General features: G+C 39.8%; 1 protein-coding gene across 2 annotated transcripts in view; it reads right to left on the bottom strand.

Annotated features, from left to right (window-relative positions):
• Positions 1–14,213, bottom strand: part of LOC111158255 (laminin subunit alpha 4) — a 145,199-nt gene that overhangs the window by 1,980 nt on the left and 129,006 nt on the right. For both annotated transcript variants that reach the window (XM_022520164.1, XM_022520165.1), the window contains exons 31-37: positions 9,921–10,108; positions 8,497–8,686; positions 7,589–7,744; positions 6,173–6,332; positions 4,341–4,471; positions 3,142–3,235; positions 2,587–2,706 (exon numbers count right to left, since the gene is read on the bottom strand). In XM_022520164.1, the coding sequence (XP_022375872.1) occupies positions 2,587–2,706; positions 3,142–3,235; positions 4,341–4,471; positions 6,173–6,332; positions 7,589–7,744; positions 8,497–8,686; positions 9,921–10,108 (1,039 nt within the window). The remainder of the gene's footprint in view (positions 1–2,586; positions 2,707–3,141; positions 3,236–4,340; positions 4,472–6,172; positions 6,333–7,588; positions 7,745–8,496; positions 8,687–9,920; positions 10,109–14,213) is intronic.

Genomic DNA, 14,213 nt, shown 5'->3' with positions numbered 1-14,213 from the left:
TATGTGTGAACTACATTATCTTAAATTATTTTTTGATTTCTAAATTACACAGTAATATTGACTTTTGGGGAATATAGTTCATTAAATGCATTCAGTTTTTATTGATAGAAATAGTATCAGGATAGTATCATGAGGGTCCTGTGTGATATAAGAGAACTGATTGAGATTCTGAGGGAATTCAGTGAGGCTTATTTATGACTAATTTCCTTTAGTTATTCTTTTTCATGCCTCAGTTTCTGATGTGATTTTAGTGGAATTAATGTTGAACAGCTCAAAATGATGTAATTAATGACATTCAGCTTACATTATAATTGCTTTTGTTCTAGGCTCACTGGCATGGTTCCTAGATGGAATTAAAAGCTGTAATGGTGGGACGCCTGGGTGGCTCAGTTGGTTAAGCAGCTGCCTTCGGCTCAGGTCATGATCCCAGCGTCCTGGGATCGAGTCCCACATCGGGCTCCTTGCTCATCAGGGAGCCTGCTTCTCCCTCTGCCTCTGCCTGCCATTCTGTCTGCCTGTGCTTGCTCTCTCTCCCTCTCTCTCTCTGACAAATAATAAAAAGAAAAAAAAAAAAAGCTGTAATGGTGCAGTGGTTAGCTCCCCCAGCCCACTAGTTCCTGTGGGCTGGCTCATTAGCTACAATTTGCTGTTCATTATATGTCTCAGGCAGGCTAAACTCGGCTTAAGGTACACCTTGCCCACCTAGTCTGTGGCACTTAGCAACTCTTACAGTGGGAGATGATGGCAGTGAGTAATGCTGGGACAGGACTCTAAAAACAAAAATTGGAGACAAATATTTGTTTGAATGATATAGTGCTTTCGTGCAAAGTAAAGAAGAAAGACGTTTAAGTTCCATGAAGGAGGGCCATGCTTGGTTTGTCCCTCTCTCAGAGCCTAGCACAGTACGCAATAGACCATAAATGTTTGTTTTGTGTTGAATGAAGTCATGTTACAGGGGAGCAAGGAGTGGACTATTTAACTTCCATGAAATCCTGTGGTAAGTGTCACAAGAGGGCTAGGCAAACGTAGCACATTCTAGGGAGAAATGGGCATGTGTGGGTCAGTAGAGGTCTGAGCTGTGTCCTAAAGATCAGTAAGGAGTTGAACTGGGAGAAGAGTGGAAGAAGCTATTCCTCAAAATGTATACAAGGGGAGGAAATCAAGAACATTTTCCCAGAAATTGAGGCTCCACATGCGATTTAAAGCCCTCGAGCAAGGAGGGCATCGAACATTAAGAGAACTGTAAGTCCCAGAAAGTGTGGGGAGACCCCAGAGGCAGGGGTGAGGAAGGGCCAGATGATCAAGGACCTTGCTGAATTTGATCTTGTGTGCTCTTGGGAACCCGTGGAATACTTTAAATCATGTTGTGGTTTCCAGGAAGAAAGCAGTGTACAGAAATATAAGAACTGACTCCTCTCCCCCACTGCGGAAAGTACAGTGGTGGCTTTCACCAGAATCCCTTTCAGAACTGAGGCCAGGAGTGGGAGGAGAGGACTGGGGGGTGGAGATGGGTGTGGACAGCAGAAGTAAAGAAGAGGATGGTCTCAAGTATTTCATCAGGGAGTTACTATTATTGTCAATACTAGTATTTGAAAAATTCATGTTAAGAGGAATGCTCAATTCCTACGATTTTGTGCATACCCAAGGTCAGGTGCTTAATTTGATCTGTTCTTTCTCTCTCTCTCTTTCTTCTTACTCTCTTAATTAATTTATTGCTTGCGTTTACATGGCTCAGTTTAAAATAATCTAGTTAGGACATGGAAAAATCATGCAAGGTTTTTCCTTAAAATCACTGTCAAATTCCAGATGTAAAAGCTTGGTTTTCTCCTTCTTATCTCTCTCTCTCTAGCTTTAACATTCCATTTTTCCAAGTTAGTGAAATGTGTGCAACAAACACTTTCAGCATAGGTCATGGTTCCTGCTCCAGAGGGTTAAAACAATTGCGGGGGTCCATAAGAGTCCTTCTGTCACCACCCTGGATTACACACCATTCTTGGCAGATGACAGCGGGAATGTTACTGATGACGTTTGCAGGATGGCAGATGGGAACCTCTCTTGGGGATGGTCACTACTTCGGAACAAAACAACTTACGGTCTGCAGCTGTTTTCACAATTCAGACTAATCCTGGACAGGGAGAACTGTGGATTCTCTTCTGTCTTAGTAAGGAAGGGGAGTAATTATCAGCAAACTTTTAGTCCTCCAAGATTCTCAGATCTGAGAGCAGTATTAGCAACTGAGTTTTCTTTGTGTAAGAGAAAAAAATAGAGTGTGTATGTTCATTATGTGAACGTGAGGACATACAAAAGGAAGAGAGAAAAAAAATAAGCATATTTGGCAAAGGGAGAGTAGTATCTACCAGGGAGGAGACTGAAGTGTAGCGATGTGTTACTTTGTTTTGATCCTTGGATAAGGAGTCATAACCACCAGTATACTTTTTTCTTATGAAAGGACGTTGTATATAAAATCCTTTGAGTTATTAGGTGAATTATGAAGACACACGGCTCCATTCTTAGTACTATAATAACAATGATAAGAACTTACTCTTTTTTGGAATTGGAATCATGTCCCTTTTAAAGAACTCTTACCTGGAACTCCTCCAACGAATACAGGCTCCCTGTGATCTACTGGTTTCGGATTCAGGGGTCCAACCACATGGTTCACTTCAGAGTCTACATCCAACTGAACCACATTGGAATCTCTAATAACTGAAATACCAGGAAAAGACTGGTCATAATGACACTGGAGTGATTAATTTTCACATGAAAGAGACTAATTTATAACAGTGATGGCTTTTATTTATTCCAGAATAAACCTCACAGTTCTGTATCATTGAAAATGTCAATGTCCAGTCAAGCAATCCCTGTAATAGTTTCCTTTGGAAGGGAGAATGTTTAGGATACTCTATTTTTTTCTTCATAAATTATACATTATTAAGAAAGCCCCCAAAGACAATTTTCAAATCACATGTGGATTCGATATATACAGTAATATTTGATTCTCTTTTCTTGGCCACTTGTAGACTGTCGTCCATCCCCTATTTTATCGTGTCAGTTAGAGTCTGAGTTCTTCCGAGCCATCATTCCACATTTGGAATGGAGGCTCACTCTATAAAAGGAGCCCAGGACACTCTTTTTTCTCACCTGTAATTCTGTGCCATCTGCCATCACAGAGACTCTGCTTGGGTGTCACTGAGGTGGAAAAGTCCCTGATGCCATTGTTGACTTTCACTATGACCTGCAAGAGACAGGATACGTTATATAGTTTCACTTTTCCTCATAGAGATAAAACTGGATTTCTTAAATTCACCCCAGAGGAGCAATGCTTTAACATCTGCAAATGATTAGCTTTGCAATGTGAACGCAAGGGGTCACTCTTTGGTAGGCTATAGACAGTAAATGGTTCCTAGGCGAGAGGACAGAAGAGTAACAGGAGAAAAGCTGGGGGAGAGGAACAACAAGATAATAAAAGGCTTTCCTTCAATTTTTACAGATTGAATGTGTTCTACAAAGCTGGTTAAGGTAGCGGTGGAGGGTGCGGACCGTGCGGCCAGACTGCCTGGGTTCCCGTCCCAGTGCCCCATCACCTCACTGCCTGTTTTCTCACTTGTGACACCTACCTGGGGTCACAGTCGCTGGGGGGCTAATGGAGCTCATCCATAATTAGAATAGTACTTGACACACAGTAAGCACGATATCGTTATATAGTTTAAGAGTATCAGAACTCAAATAAAAATCAGTTAGGGACAATAATGAAAATATGCTGTTTTCTCCTTAATATTTAGTTGAACATTTTCATGACTATTCCTTGGTCATACTTTTTCAGGATGAAAGTGCTGCTTAATTATAACAATTTTTTGATTTCTAGCAATTGAAAGTAATATATATGTATATATGCACTTATGTACATATATACACATATATGCATACACATATATATACCTGGTATGCAAATATATTATAGATAGAAAGGCAGATACTTTAGTGTTTGTTCATTCTGATAGCTGGATATGTTTGCTGCTTTCATTTGTTGTAAAAATGTTTTCTCCCAATTCTTTTATTAAAACCTTTTAATTCCATTGTTATTGATTTTTTTTTTTTTTAGGTTTTGCCACATTTTCACTGCCCTTTGCTCTAATCAAATCAATTCCCAGCATATGAATCTGAATCTAAGTACTGTCTGCATTTAAATTTCATGTGTAGCTTCCTCGTGATTCTACCCCCACCTCGCCCCCCACCGGTTAGGAAAGACTGATGGACTAATTCTGTGAAATAAAAATGCTTCAGACTTAGAATTCAAGGTCAGAGAAGACAGACTGTTAAAACAGTTTTTAACCCATTACCTGCCCCTTCTTCATGTGAACATTTAGGTACTCTCCATTGACACTGTGGCCATGAACAAGGGTTCCAGAACTGCTTCTGGGACGGACTTCAAAGGCAATCTCAAACTTCAGTCCAATATTGAAAGACTCATCTGGGGAGAGAAATGTTAGCTCTTAAGAGCAGCAGCCTCAATTTTGTAACCATGGTGTGATTTTGTAATTATACATTTTTATATGTTTTTTGAAAGTTTGACACCTTTTTCAATAGATAAGTAGCAAGTGGCATTTCCCGTGTCAAACACACTGTGGAAAGCTCTGAGGGGGCCAGAGATAACTAGTATGCCACTCCGTGGCGTGGGGACAGCATGGGGAAAAGACACCATGGTGTCTCTTCTCAGGCGAGGAGAAACTGATTCCAACCAGCAGGACGATTTAATCTTTCACAAGTAAGGAGGAGAAAAGAGCAGCCTGGGCACAGGAAATAGTATGAACACTAGTGCAGAGGTCAGGACATTTGGAGAGCACCATGGATGCCAGTGTCCCCTGCCAGGGTAAAGGGAGACCAGGCGAGGGAGGAAGGCCACAGGGGAAGGGCACTCGTCCTCAAGTATGGAAGGTAGACTTTATTTTGCAGTCACTGAGCAAGGGAGCTGTATTTTAAGATAAGCCTTATTTTCAAATAAGACCTGTATTTTAAAATAAGTCTTAATAATAAAGATCACTGGTGCCAGCACTGCAGAGCATTTCAGAGGAAAGAAAAAGTGAGGGTAGCAGAAGCAGTTAGGAGCTGCTAGTGCCGTGATGTGAGAAAATGAATTCTTATTAAGGATAGTGGTGCTCACTCCAGGAGACGTGTTGTAAACCTGGGCATCTTAATAATATTCACTCGACATGTCTCCTTATAAATCACTTTTTAATTTTTCCTGTTATTAGTTAATGGTAAGGGAGAACGTCAATTGGGCAGGTTGCTATGCATTTCAAGCTGTCCAAGCCTTTGAGTTCTTATCACTGAGATCCAATGAAAGGCTGAGAAATATGAGTGTTGGTGCTTTATTGTGGATCAAGGAGGAGAAAGGAAAGTACAATCATGAGCAAGACAGAGAGAGGAAAGATGACCTCTGGTATTCTCTTGGACGTGGGGACGTTTAGGAAGCTACACGTGGCTGCATCGTCATGTCTTTATTCAGGGAATGTTCGGGGTACCGATCCCAGTGACCTCCTCATACCTAATAATTGCTCTGTAGAGTATGTGTTGGAACGGCTTGGATGGTGATTGATTATAGACTGATAGGACTTTATGTACTTATATTTAGAGCTACTATGTTCCATCACTTGGCATAGGGGCTCACATGCCAGAGATATACCATAAAAATTTGGTTGATTGGATGAGAGAATAATAGCTACGGAGAATACAAATCCAGAAATAAAATTTCTGAAGGATGGGGTTGCAGAGCAAAGGGAGGAAGTGGGACTTGCTTTGGTAGGGACAATGGGTCACGCTAAGAGGGGGCAGAGAAAGACGAGAGCCACCCTGCTCTGATTAGAGCCTCCCTGACACAGATTAGAGCACAGAGCAGCACGGGAAATCCTAAAAGGGTCAAGATGGGCTACATCTACGTCAGAGGTGTGGCGGCTGTGGAGAAGCTCTGGACAGGGAAAGCGAACAGGGACAGGGGAGCCTGTCTCCCTGGGTGTGGCAGGAGGCAACAAAGGGGATCCTGGAGGAAAGAAGCCGTTTCCTAGGGCTGAGTGAATTTGGTATTCTGAAGTTTTAACCCTGAGCCAAATTTCCCCAGCCACACTCCAGGAAAGAAGTATTTCGTGATTCATGTTTTGTGCAGAAGTCATGTTACCTAGAACTACGTATCCTCCTTCTGTTGAAAAGTAGGTCCCTGTTTCCATAGGACCTTCAAAACAAGGGGTCACGCTGAACGTCTGAGAAGCAGAGGCGATGGAGGCCCCATTGAGCTGAAGGTTGCCGAGGCAGCCACTGAAACTGTAGACCGAGTTGATCTGAGGGAAGAAGACATTTCTTAAAAGTCATTTTCTTAACATGCGCAGGTGTGCACCAAAGGGAAACAAAATGAAGGGATTACGTCCTGGGAGAAAAGAAGCAGCCCGCTGTCTTATTTATCTTAGCTGCCTGAAGGGTCAGTCATTTTCCAGGTAGTTGCTTCTTTAATGATGAGTTCTTTGAAGTTGGGATTTTGTATTTGATAGTGTCAGCCTGCAGTCATTAGCTATGAACATTTCTACATACACTGTGACAAATAAGTTGCAGCTATGGTTCTGAAATTAAATATTAGAACTATCCTCCTCTGTTTTCCTTCAAGAATGACAGGTGGCCCCAAATCAGCTAATGTTGATGAGGGCTAGCAAAGTTCTTAATTGTTAAATCTACCATAGTTAACTAAACAGCAGAAAGTTTGCATTTCTAGCTGCATTACCTGATCTTGTGGTCGAGAATTTATCATATCTCAAGACATGAAACTTGGGCCTCTTTGGACAACTGATTTCACACTGCTTTGGAAACCTTTCTTTTAAAGGAGCTGTCATGAAATTGGGGCTACTTGCCTAAAATCTCAATATAACATGAGCCCCCCCTTTATTCCTTTATCTACATATATTAGTGAATCTTAGAAATGCATCTATTTTTTCGTGCTGAAGTCAAATCTATATATTAAGAAAGATACATTCCCTTTATTGCTAACTATTTTTGTAAAGATGCAATATTATTAACTTTTAAAGTACAGAAATTACATGCTTTTTACTATAACCACCCCCCCCGCCCAGGAATAACCATACTTCTTTGCCCATTTACACATGTGTGTGTGTGTGTTTGTGTGTGTGTGTGTGTCTAGGAAACAAATATGAAATCATAGTCTACAGGATGGCCCCAAAGTTTTTTGTCACTCAATGATACATAATGGAATGACATTTTTTACTTCTTTTCTTTTTAAATTTTTTACACTAATACATGTGTACTTGCTGAACAATTAAGCATCTACTTGAGACATAACTTCTCATGACAGTTTAAACCTCTGAAATTGTTTCATCTCACTTCTCCGTCAGAGTCAAAAGACCACTCTTGACTTTGTAATGCCAGAGGGCGGACAGACATGTCCAGGGACAAAACTCACTTTGGTAGCCTATATCCAGTGAAACTACAGTTCTCCTCTTGCCAGTTTGCTGGTGGTAAAATGAGGTCCTGGATTAAATAATCTGTTGGCTCTAAAAGTCAGGGCTTGTCCTGGTCATGTCTGGCTTACCTGAACATTTTTCACAGCCCTTCCAGGAGCCACACCTCCCAAATAAATAGGACCCTTGATGTTCCAGGCAGCTCCTGTAGGAGGAAGACTCTCTTCTAGGACTCGAAGGCCATCAATGATCAGTCGGCCACTGCTCTTTTCCCGAATAAATATCACCTGGATGGAGAGAAGGACGATAGCACATGTCAAGTGCATCCCAAGCTTTGGCAGAAGGCTCTGTTGCCTCTTCTCCAGACTTTGCTATTGCGGTACTGTGGGAGATCTGCAGAAGTTCTTTAAAAAGCTGACCCTCTCTCTGAAGATCAAGAGTTTGTTTTTTCCTTTAAAGCTTGATTTAAAGTTACAGGCTTAATTTCTGAATTCAGCTTATATGTATTTAGCAGGTTCTCAATGAAACTCTTCACAGCTGGTCAGCCCACTTGGTTTCTTCCTCTCCTAAATTTATGGTGATTAATACATCTTACATTTCTTACTCTTTCCATTATGTAACACTGATTTGTTTCAATATTTAAATAGTCTCCCTGTGGTATCCTAGCATCCTAACAGATTTTCTTTTCACATTGTATCTTCTATGGCTTAGCCTATAAAACACTCAGCATTTGCTGCTGAAATTTAGAAACTTACAGGCAGTGGGAAAACAAGTGAAAAATCATTAGAAATTAAACTTCAGGTTATATTTGCTATTGGTCCTTTGGTGAAAATAATTACTCTAAAAATTACATGCAACCTGTATCTCTTTTTAAATAATATGCTTCAAGATTTTAATAAGGAATTAAAAAAATTTCTCAAAATTGAACTCTGAGCATATGGCAACAGAATTTTAAAATGGGTGTTTCTAGAAAGACCAATAGTGGGCATTAATGTCACCATCTATTTGCTGGTAATAATATTCTCTGCTTTCAACTCACATCATGCCACAATCCATCATTGTATTTCTCTTGGCTTCTAATCTTCAGTTTCTTATGGCCAACATTAAACATGAAAACCAAGCGGCCATGGGCTAAGAATAGAGTCATGAAGTCATTCTCTTCTTGATCTGAGACATAGAAAATCATCCCATGGGAGGAACGAGTCTTCAGACGAATGGAGAACTGAGATCTGGTAAATGAAAAGAAAAAGCTTACTATCTGTAAAATCAGACTGAGGGGGATCTCTAGTTTCCAACAGCAACACAATGTAAGGAAGAATGAGTAGCCATTCTATCGAATCCCAAGCAGCATTACTTCTAATTCTGTCTTAGCATTATTCATGAATATTGGGAAAGCACGACTAACTCAAAAATGTAAATCTTTTCCTACTTATTTATACAGCAGGGCTACATTCCACATTTGGAAGCATTGTTTCACGTAAGGATCATAATGCGTCTTGCTCTGAAAATATGGTCGCATTTGGTTTGTTCATGTGGACAAAATACTAGTCCGTAATTAATGTGCATATAGAAGTTTGCCTAGAAACAATACGATTTGTGTGCTATCTAAAATACAAGATTGATTTGTCTTTCCCAAGAAAAATTAATCAGTAGATATCACGGGCCAAAAACAGCCACCAGAAGGTGTAGGAATTAAATGAAAACCTCTAGACTTTTAGCTCTAGCCCGTATAGATAAGATACATTTATTAGGCTAATTTCTAGTTTGATTTAACTCTAAATTCTTCCCAATGAATACAAAGTACTGATACTGCCTAATATTTGCCCAATAAGGCAAATAGCAAATAAGAAGGCATTAGAGGTTACTTATTGAATGCACCGCCTCTATGGACATTTGAAAGAGATAAAAGACCTATGTAAGAATATCTGGTGCTGACTCTATAAAAAGAGATCTTCAAAAGTGCTAAGTAACCTGGAGATTTGCAGAATACTGGGAAGAGGGGCTGGGCTTTACAGATAGCTTGAGGGCTGGCCGAGATACAAGTGGTTTTTGTGTCTTTGGTGTCTTTCCTTATCAACCTTCCAGTGGTTCAGAGTCACCCCCATTTTCTATCTGAAAGCAATTTATATAGCGGAAGGAAGGTAGTATCAAGGTTAGATGATGAGTCATTGAAAATGTGCCACATGTTCCTTTCTTTGATTGCCTTTTCTTTTTGATAAAAATGCTACAAACTCCTAGGAGAATCCTGTATTATGCATCTTACTTTTGGGAAGAAAGTCTCAGAGAATGTTCATTTATTGGAAAGTAAGAATTGTGTACTACTTAGCATTTATTTTGATGACAAAAATAATAGGATTAAGTGCCACAGAAAGGAAAGATCATAGGAAAAAGACGGCATGTGGCAAATAAGTATGAAGTCCAGCCATGGCATAAAGTTTCTGGAAGGATAGTGTGTTACTTTACTTTTCACCAAAATCTCCTTTTAAGTGTTCAAACTCTTGGCGGCTGTTGGCCGTTCCTCCATACTGATAGGCGTGCTCTATTGCTCTAGGACTGGTGGAAAGGTGACAGTAAGAATCCCTTGGAACATTCCCCTCCGGGAACTTCAGGCCGGCAGGATCCCCTGAAGGTGCATCTTTACTTTTCTCTCCCTGTAAGAATAGGAAATAAGTCATATTAAGGGATGAAACTGATGTGTTAGCAGCAAAAGGTCATTTGTGATTTCTTTATCATTAATAAAAATAAAAATAAAATAAAGTAACAATGAAAGTATATATTATTTGTGCATTTTCCATTCATGAAATATTAGGCCCCTCTCCTTGAGGAGATGACAACACAGTATGTTAAATCCAAAATTCTAGTCTGTGATAATAAAGCAGAGCTAACCCAAAGCCTCAGAGATAACTGCTCTATCATTTAAATTAAATGCACATCTTAGCCAATGGTGAAAAATGGAAATATTGACAATAAAATAACCCTGGGGAATCAGTCAATAAAATCCTCATATCATAGACAACAACATTTCTTTAACACACAAATTATTATTTATACAGGCTGTTACCAACATACTTTGTAACACCTTCAAAATATTTAAGAATAGTTTTGGTGATAAGTAGTAAACATTCATGTGACAGGATATAGAACAATTACCTTGTGCTCCTAAAATTGCACTGCTGATTTTAAAATTTAGAGCTGTGAGACTATAGGCTAATATTTCATGGTTATCTAGTCTTAATTTGGGGGGCAAAATTAAAGTTATTGCAAATAAACCTGATCATCCCGTCATTTATTCATGTATCCAAGCAATGTTTATTGAATACCTACGAGGTAGAAATGACGTGGAAGGAAAGGGGTATTTGTGCGTGCCCTCCGCAGGCACCGTGTGGTGGGGAAGAGAAAGGTGAGTGAGAAACAGTTTCTTTTTTTTAAAGGAACTGAAAACTGGTTTGGAAAGACAGGCAGTTAAATAGCAAACTGGAAGACAGGCTGTTGCCAGATAGAAAGGACCTTCGATGACTTGCTGGAGGACGGGGTTTTGTTTTCCAGGAGGGTGCGGGTGAGAGATTGGTCAGGAGTTGGGGACTATCCCCAACCCTGGTGGCTCCTCCTCCTTCTCAGTCAGTGCATCCACTTCGCAATGGGAAGAGGGCACGTGTGAATCAACGGCAGGGGTCAGCAAAGGGGGGGCTACCAGACTACAAGGTCTCCATGACCAGCCCTGCCTTTCTCTGCTTCCATGTGGGAATCCATAGAGGAGGACTAGTCTCTTGTCTGCTGAGGAAAGGAATAGACGTTGGGATATTTATATGTGGCAACCAAACACTCTAAATTCTCTGTGGATATATGCTCTGAATCATAATAATGATAATAAAAAGGTTATAATTTAATTACTTCCAACCATATAACACAGAGACTCTGTTTACTATCCTAGAATAGCTGTATATGTGGATTTTGAACCCCACTAGACTTTGATTTTATCAGTGTAATTTTTTTCTCTGAGGGTCTTTTTTTTTTTTTAAGATTTTATTTATTTATTTATTTGAGAGAGAGCATGAAAGACACGGCAGGAGAAGGGGTGAGGAGTAGAGGGAGAGAGAGAGAAGCAGACTCCCCACTGAGCAGGGAGCCCAACATCGAACTTGATTGCATGACCGTGGGATCATGACCCGAGCCGAAGGCAGGTGCTTAACTGACTAAGCCACCCAGGTGCTCTCGGAGGGTCTGCTTTGATGCGGTAAGATTCTTTTGTGTCACTTAATAGTCAAACTAGTTCAGCTACTTAAGCAAAAGAGGGCAATGTGTTATAAGGATACGGGAGTATCTTACACAATCCAAGGGGAGATAATACGGTATCAGGGGCAAGATAGTACACTATCTGGTACACAAGATAGTACACTACCAAAGTCAAGAATCAGGAATGGCATTCAAGGAATTCCTTTTCCAAATGTTTCTGGTATCTTGGCTTTGTTTTTCTCAGCCTGCTTTCATTTTTCTTTCTCTTCAGGACAGCTGCCTTTTAAATTTCTACAAAGCAGCTTTCTTTCTACGTGCATGATTAACATAGAGCTCTTAGGTTTACATGTTTTCCATTCAATGACCTGCCTAGGCTAGTGTCTCTGGGTTCTAAGTTTATAAGGAAGGGGATCTGAGAGCCCAGCTTAGTTCAGATGACCTACCCCAATCCAAACATCTGTATCCAGGTAGATAAACTCACGTACCTAAAATACTGGGCTTGCCCTGTGTGTAGGGAATCAATTCTCAGAAAAGGGAATGGTTGGCTGGATACCTTAGAATGATGCCTCTTAAAATATATAAAATCTTCATTATCACACGAAATACCACATGAGAAACTATGTCTCCACTTAAATTTAAAAACAAAAATTATAAGAAATTTTCATGCTGGAACACAGGTGGTAAGATAGGTATTCTTAGGTACTCATGGAGGAATAGAAATCAGTGTTCCTTTTTTGGAAAGTAATTTTCCCTGACCCAGTAAGTCTACCTCTAAGAATATTTTGTAAAGATATATTCAGCAGTGTAATCAAAGACTAATACACAGTGACCTTCACCTGTAAAGGGAGAAAATTGGAAAGCACTGAAAGTCTATTGATGGTTAAATAAAATATACACATAAGATACAATATTAGAACGTTACTGTGAAAATAAATTATTATAGCCCAAATTGCTATGAATCGGCCTTGATAAAAATTTAAAACAGCAGCCACATGTTTTTCTGGATAGCTACTTAAGAAGCTATTGATACAAGGGTAAATATGAGAGAAGACTAGCAAACATTTGACATTCTGATTACCAAGAACTAGAAGGGAAATCTATAGTCATCCTGTATCTGTTATTATGAAGTTGAGTTTCTAAGGCTTTTTACAAGAAAGGCTAAGAGGTTTCCTATAATACTGAAAAGTGTATGTTAATAGTTCCAAGGTCTGTTGATTGCAAACTTGAGAGTATGAATATTTGTTAGGAAACTGCACTTGATAGACAGCTTCAAAGAGAAAACTGTATTCATTTAAAGAGGTAAAGTGCGTGCCGTAGGCTGATCTTCCTCATCAGCCCATGGTATTAACCTGCTGTGTCTGATCCACTGGCCCGTGCTCAAGTCCCAGCTGAAAAATTCCAGGATAAACCTTTTAGCATCAGTATGAGAAGGGGGAGGTAAGATCTCATCAGAATTTCATAGTCTCCTCTGAAAAATCCTTTAAATTATCCTCTAGTGAAAGCCTTCATAAAAGTCATATGAAATTATCTTTCTCCCATGTGAAATTCAGGAGAGGAACCTGAAAAACTACTAATTTTGAGTTGTACATAAATAAAATTAACCTATTAACATTGACAAATCGTGTGTGAACAAAGGAGGAGTTGCAAGGGGGTTCTCAAAAGTGGTCTCCATAAGCTGAAATACATAGGGAAGCGATCAAGATATAATGGCAGGTGAAAAACTATCAGAAGGGAGAAGCTGGTGGGGATGCTTTCCTCTTGCTGATGGTTCAGAAGCCAGCCTTGGAGGGAAATCAGTTCTTTAAAAGATGCTCAGCCACATTAGCATTCAAGGAAATGCAAATCAAAATCACAATGAGATGCCCTATCTGTCCATTAGATGGGCAAAATTATAAAAATGTGATCATATCTAGTTCAGCAGTTGGGAGGGACAATAGGTTTTTTCAAATGCTGTTCGTAGGAGTATAAACAAGTATTATCTCAATGTTGACAATGCATATTCCCTTAAGCCAAGCAATTCTACTTTAAGGAATTGATCCTCCAGAAACATTCACAAGCCTCTATAAAGAGATCTAACAGCTCATATTCATTGAATGTTTTGCTCTATGCCAGGCATTGTGCTAAGGTATTCCATGCATCAACTCACTTAATCTTTGTAACAACCCTGTGATGCAGATAGCTAAGTATGTATTGAACACCTATTATGTGCATTGTTCTAGGTTCTTAGGACACATCATTGAGCAGATTAAAAAAAAGGAGCTCAAATTCTAGCAGAAGAAACAGAGAGTAAATACCAAACACAATAAAAACAGGCTATAATAAAATGTGAAAAGTGCTATGGAAAAAAAGAACAACTAGGAAAGGCAAAGAAGATGGGTAGTAACGGGGAAAGTCAGGAGACAGCTATGGTATTAATTAGCAGGTTAAGGGAGGCCTTACTGAACGCTTGAAGGCTGGGCCGGAAGGAGGAGCCGTTCGTGCAGATGTTTGCAGGGAGAGTGGTCCAGGCAGAAAGAAAGACCT

The sequence above is a fragment of the Enhydra lutris genome, unplaced genomic scaffold (genome assembly GCF_002288905.1).
Source record: "Enhydra lutris kenyoni isolate GAN:26980312 unplaced genomic scaffold, ASM228890v2 scaffoldscaffold58, whole genome shotgun sequence".
Taxonomy (NCBI): domain Eukaryota; kingdom Metazoa; phylum Chordata; class Mammalia; order Carnivora; family Mustelidae; genus Enhydra; species Enhydra lutris.
The sequence above is the reverse complement of the archived record's forward strand: the minus strand, read 5'-3'. Positions and strand labels throughout refer to the sequence as shown.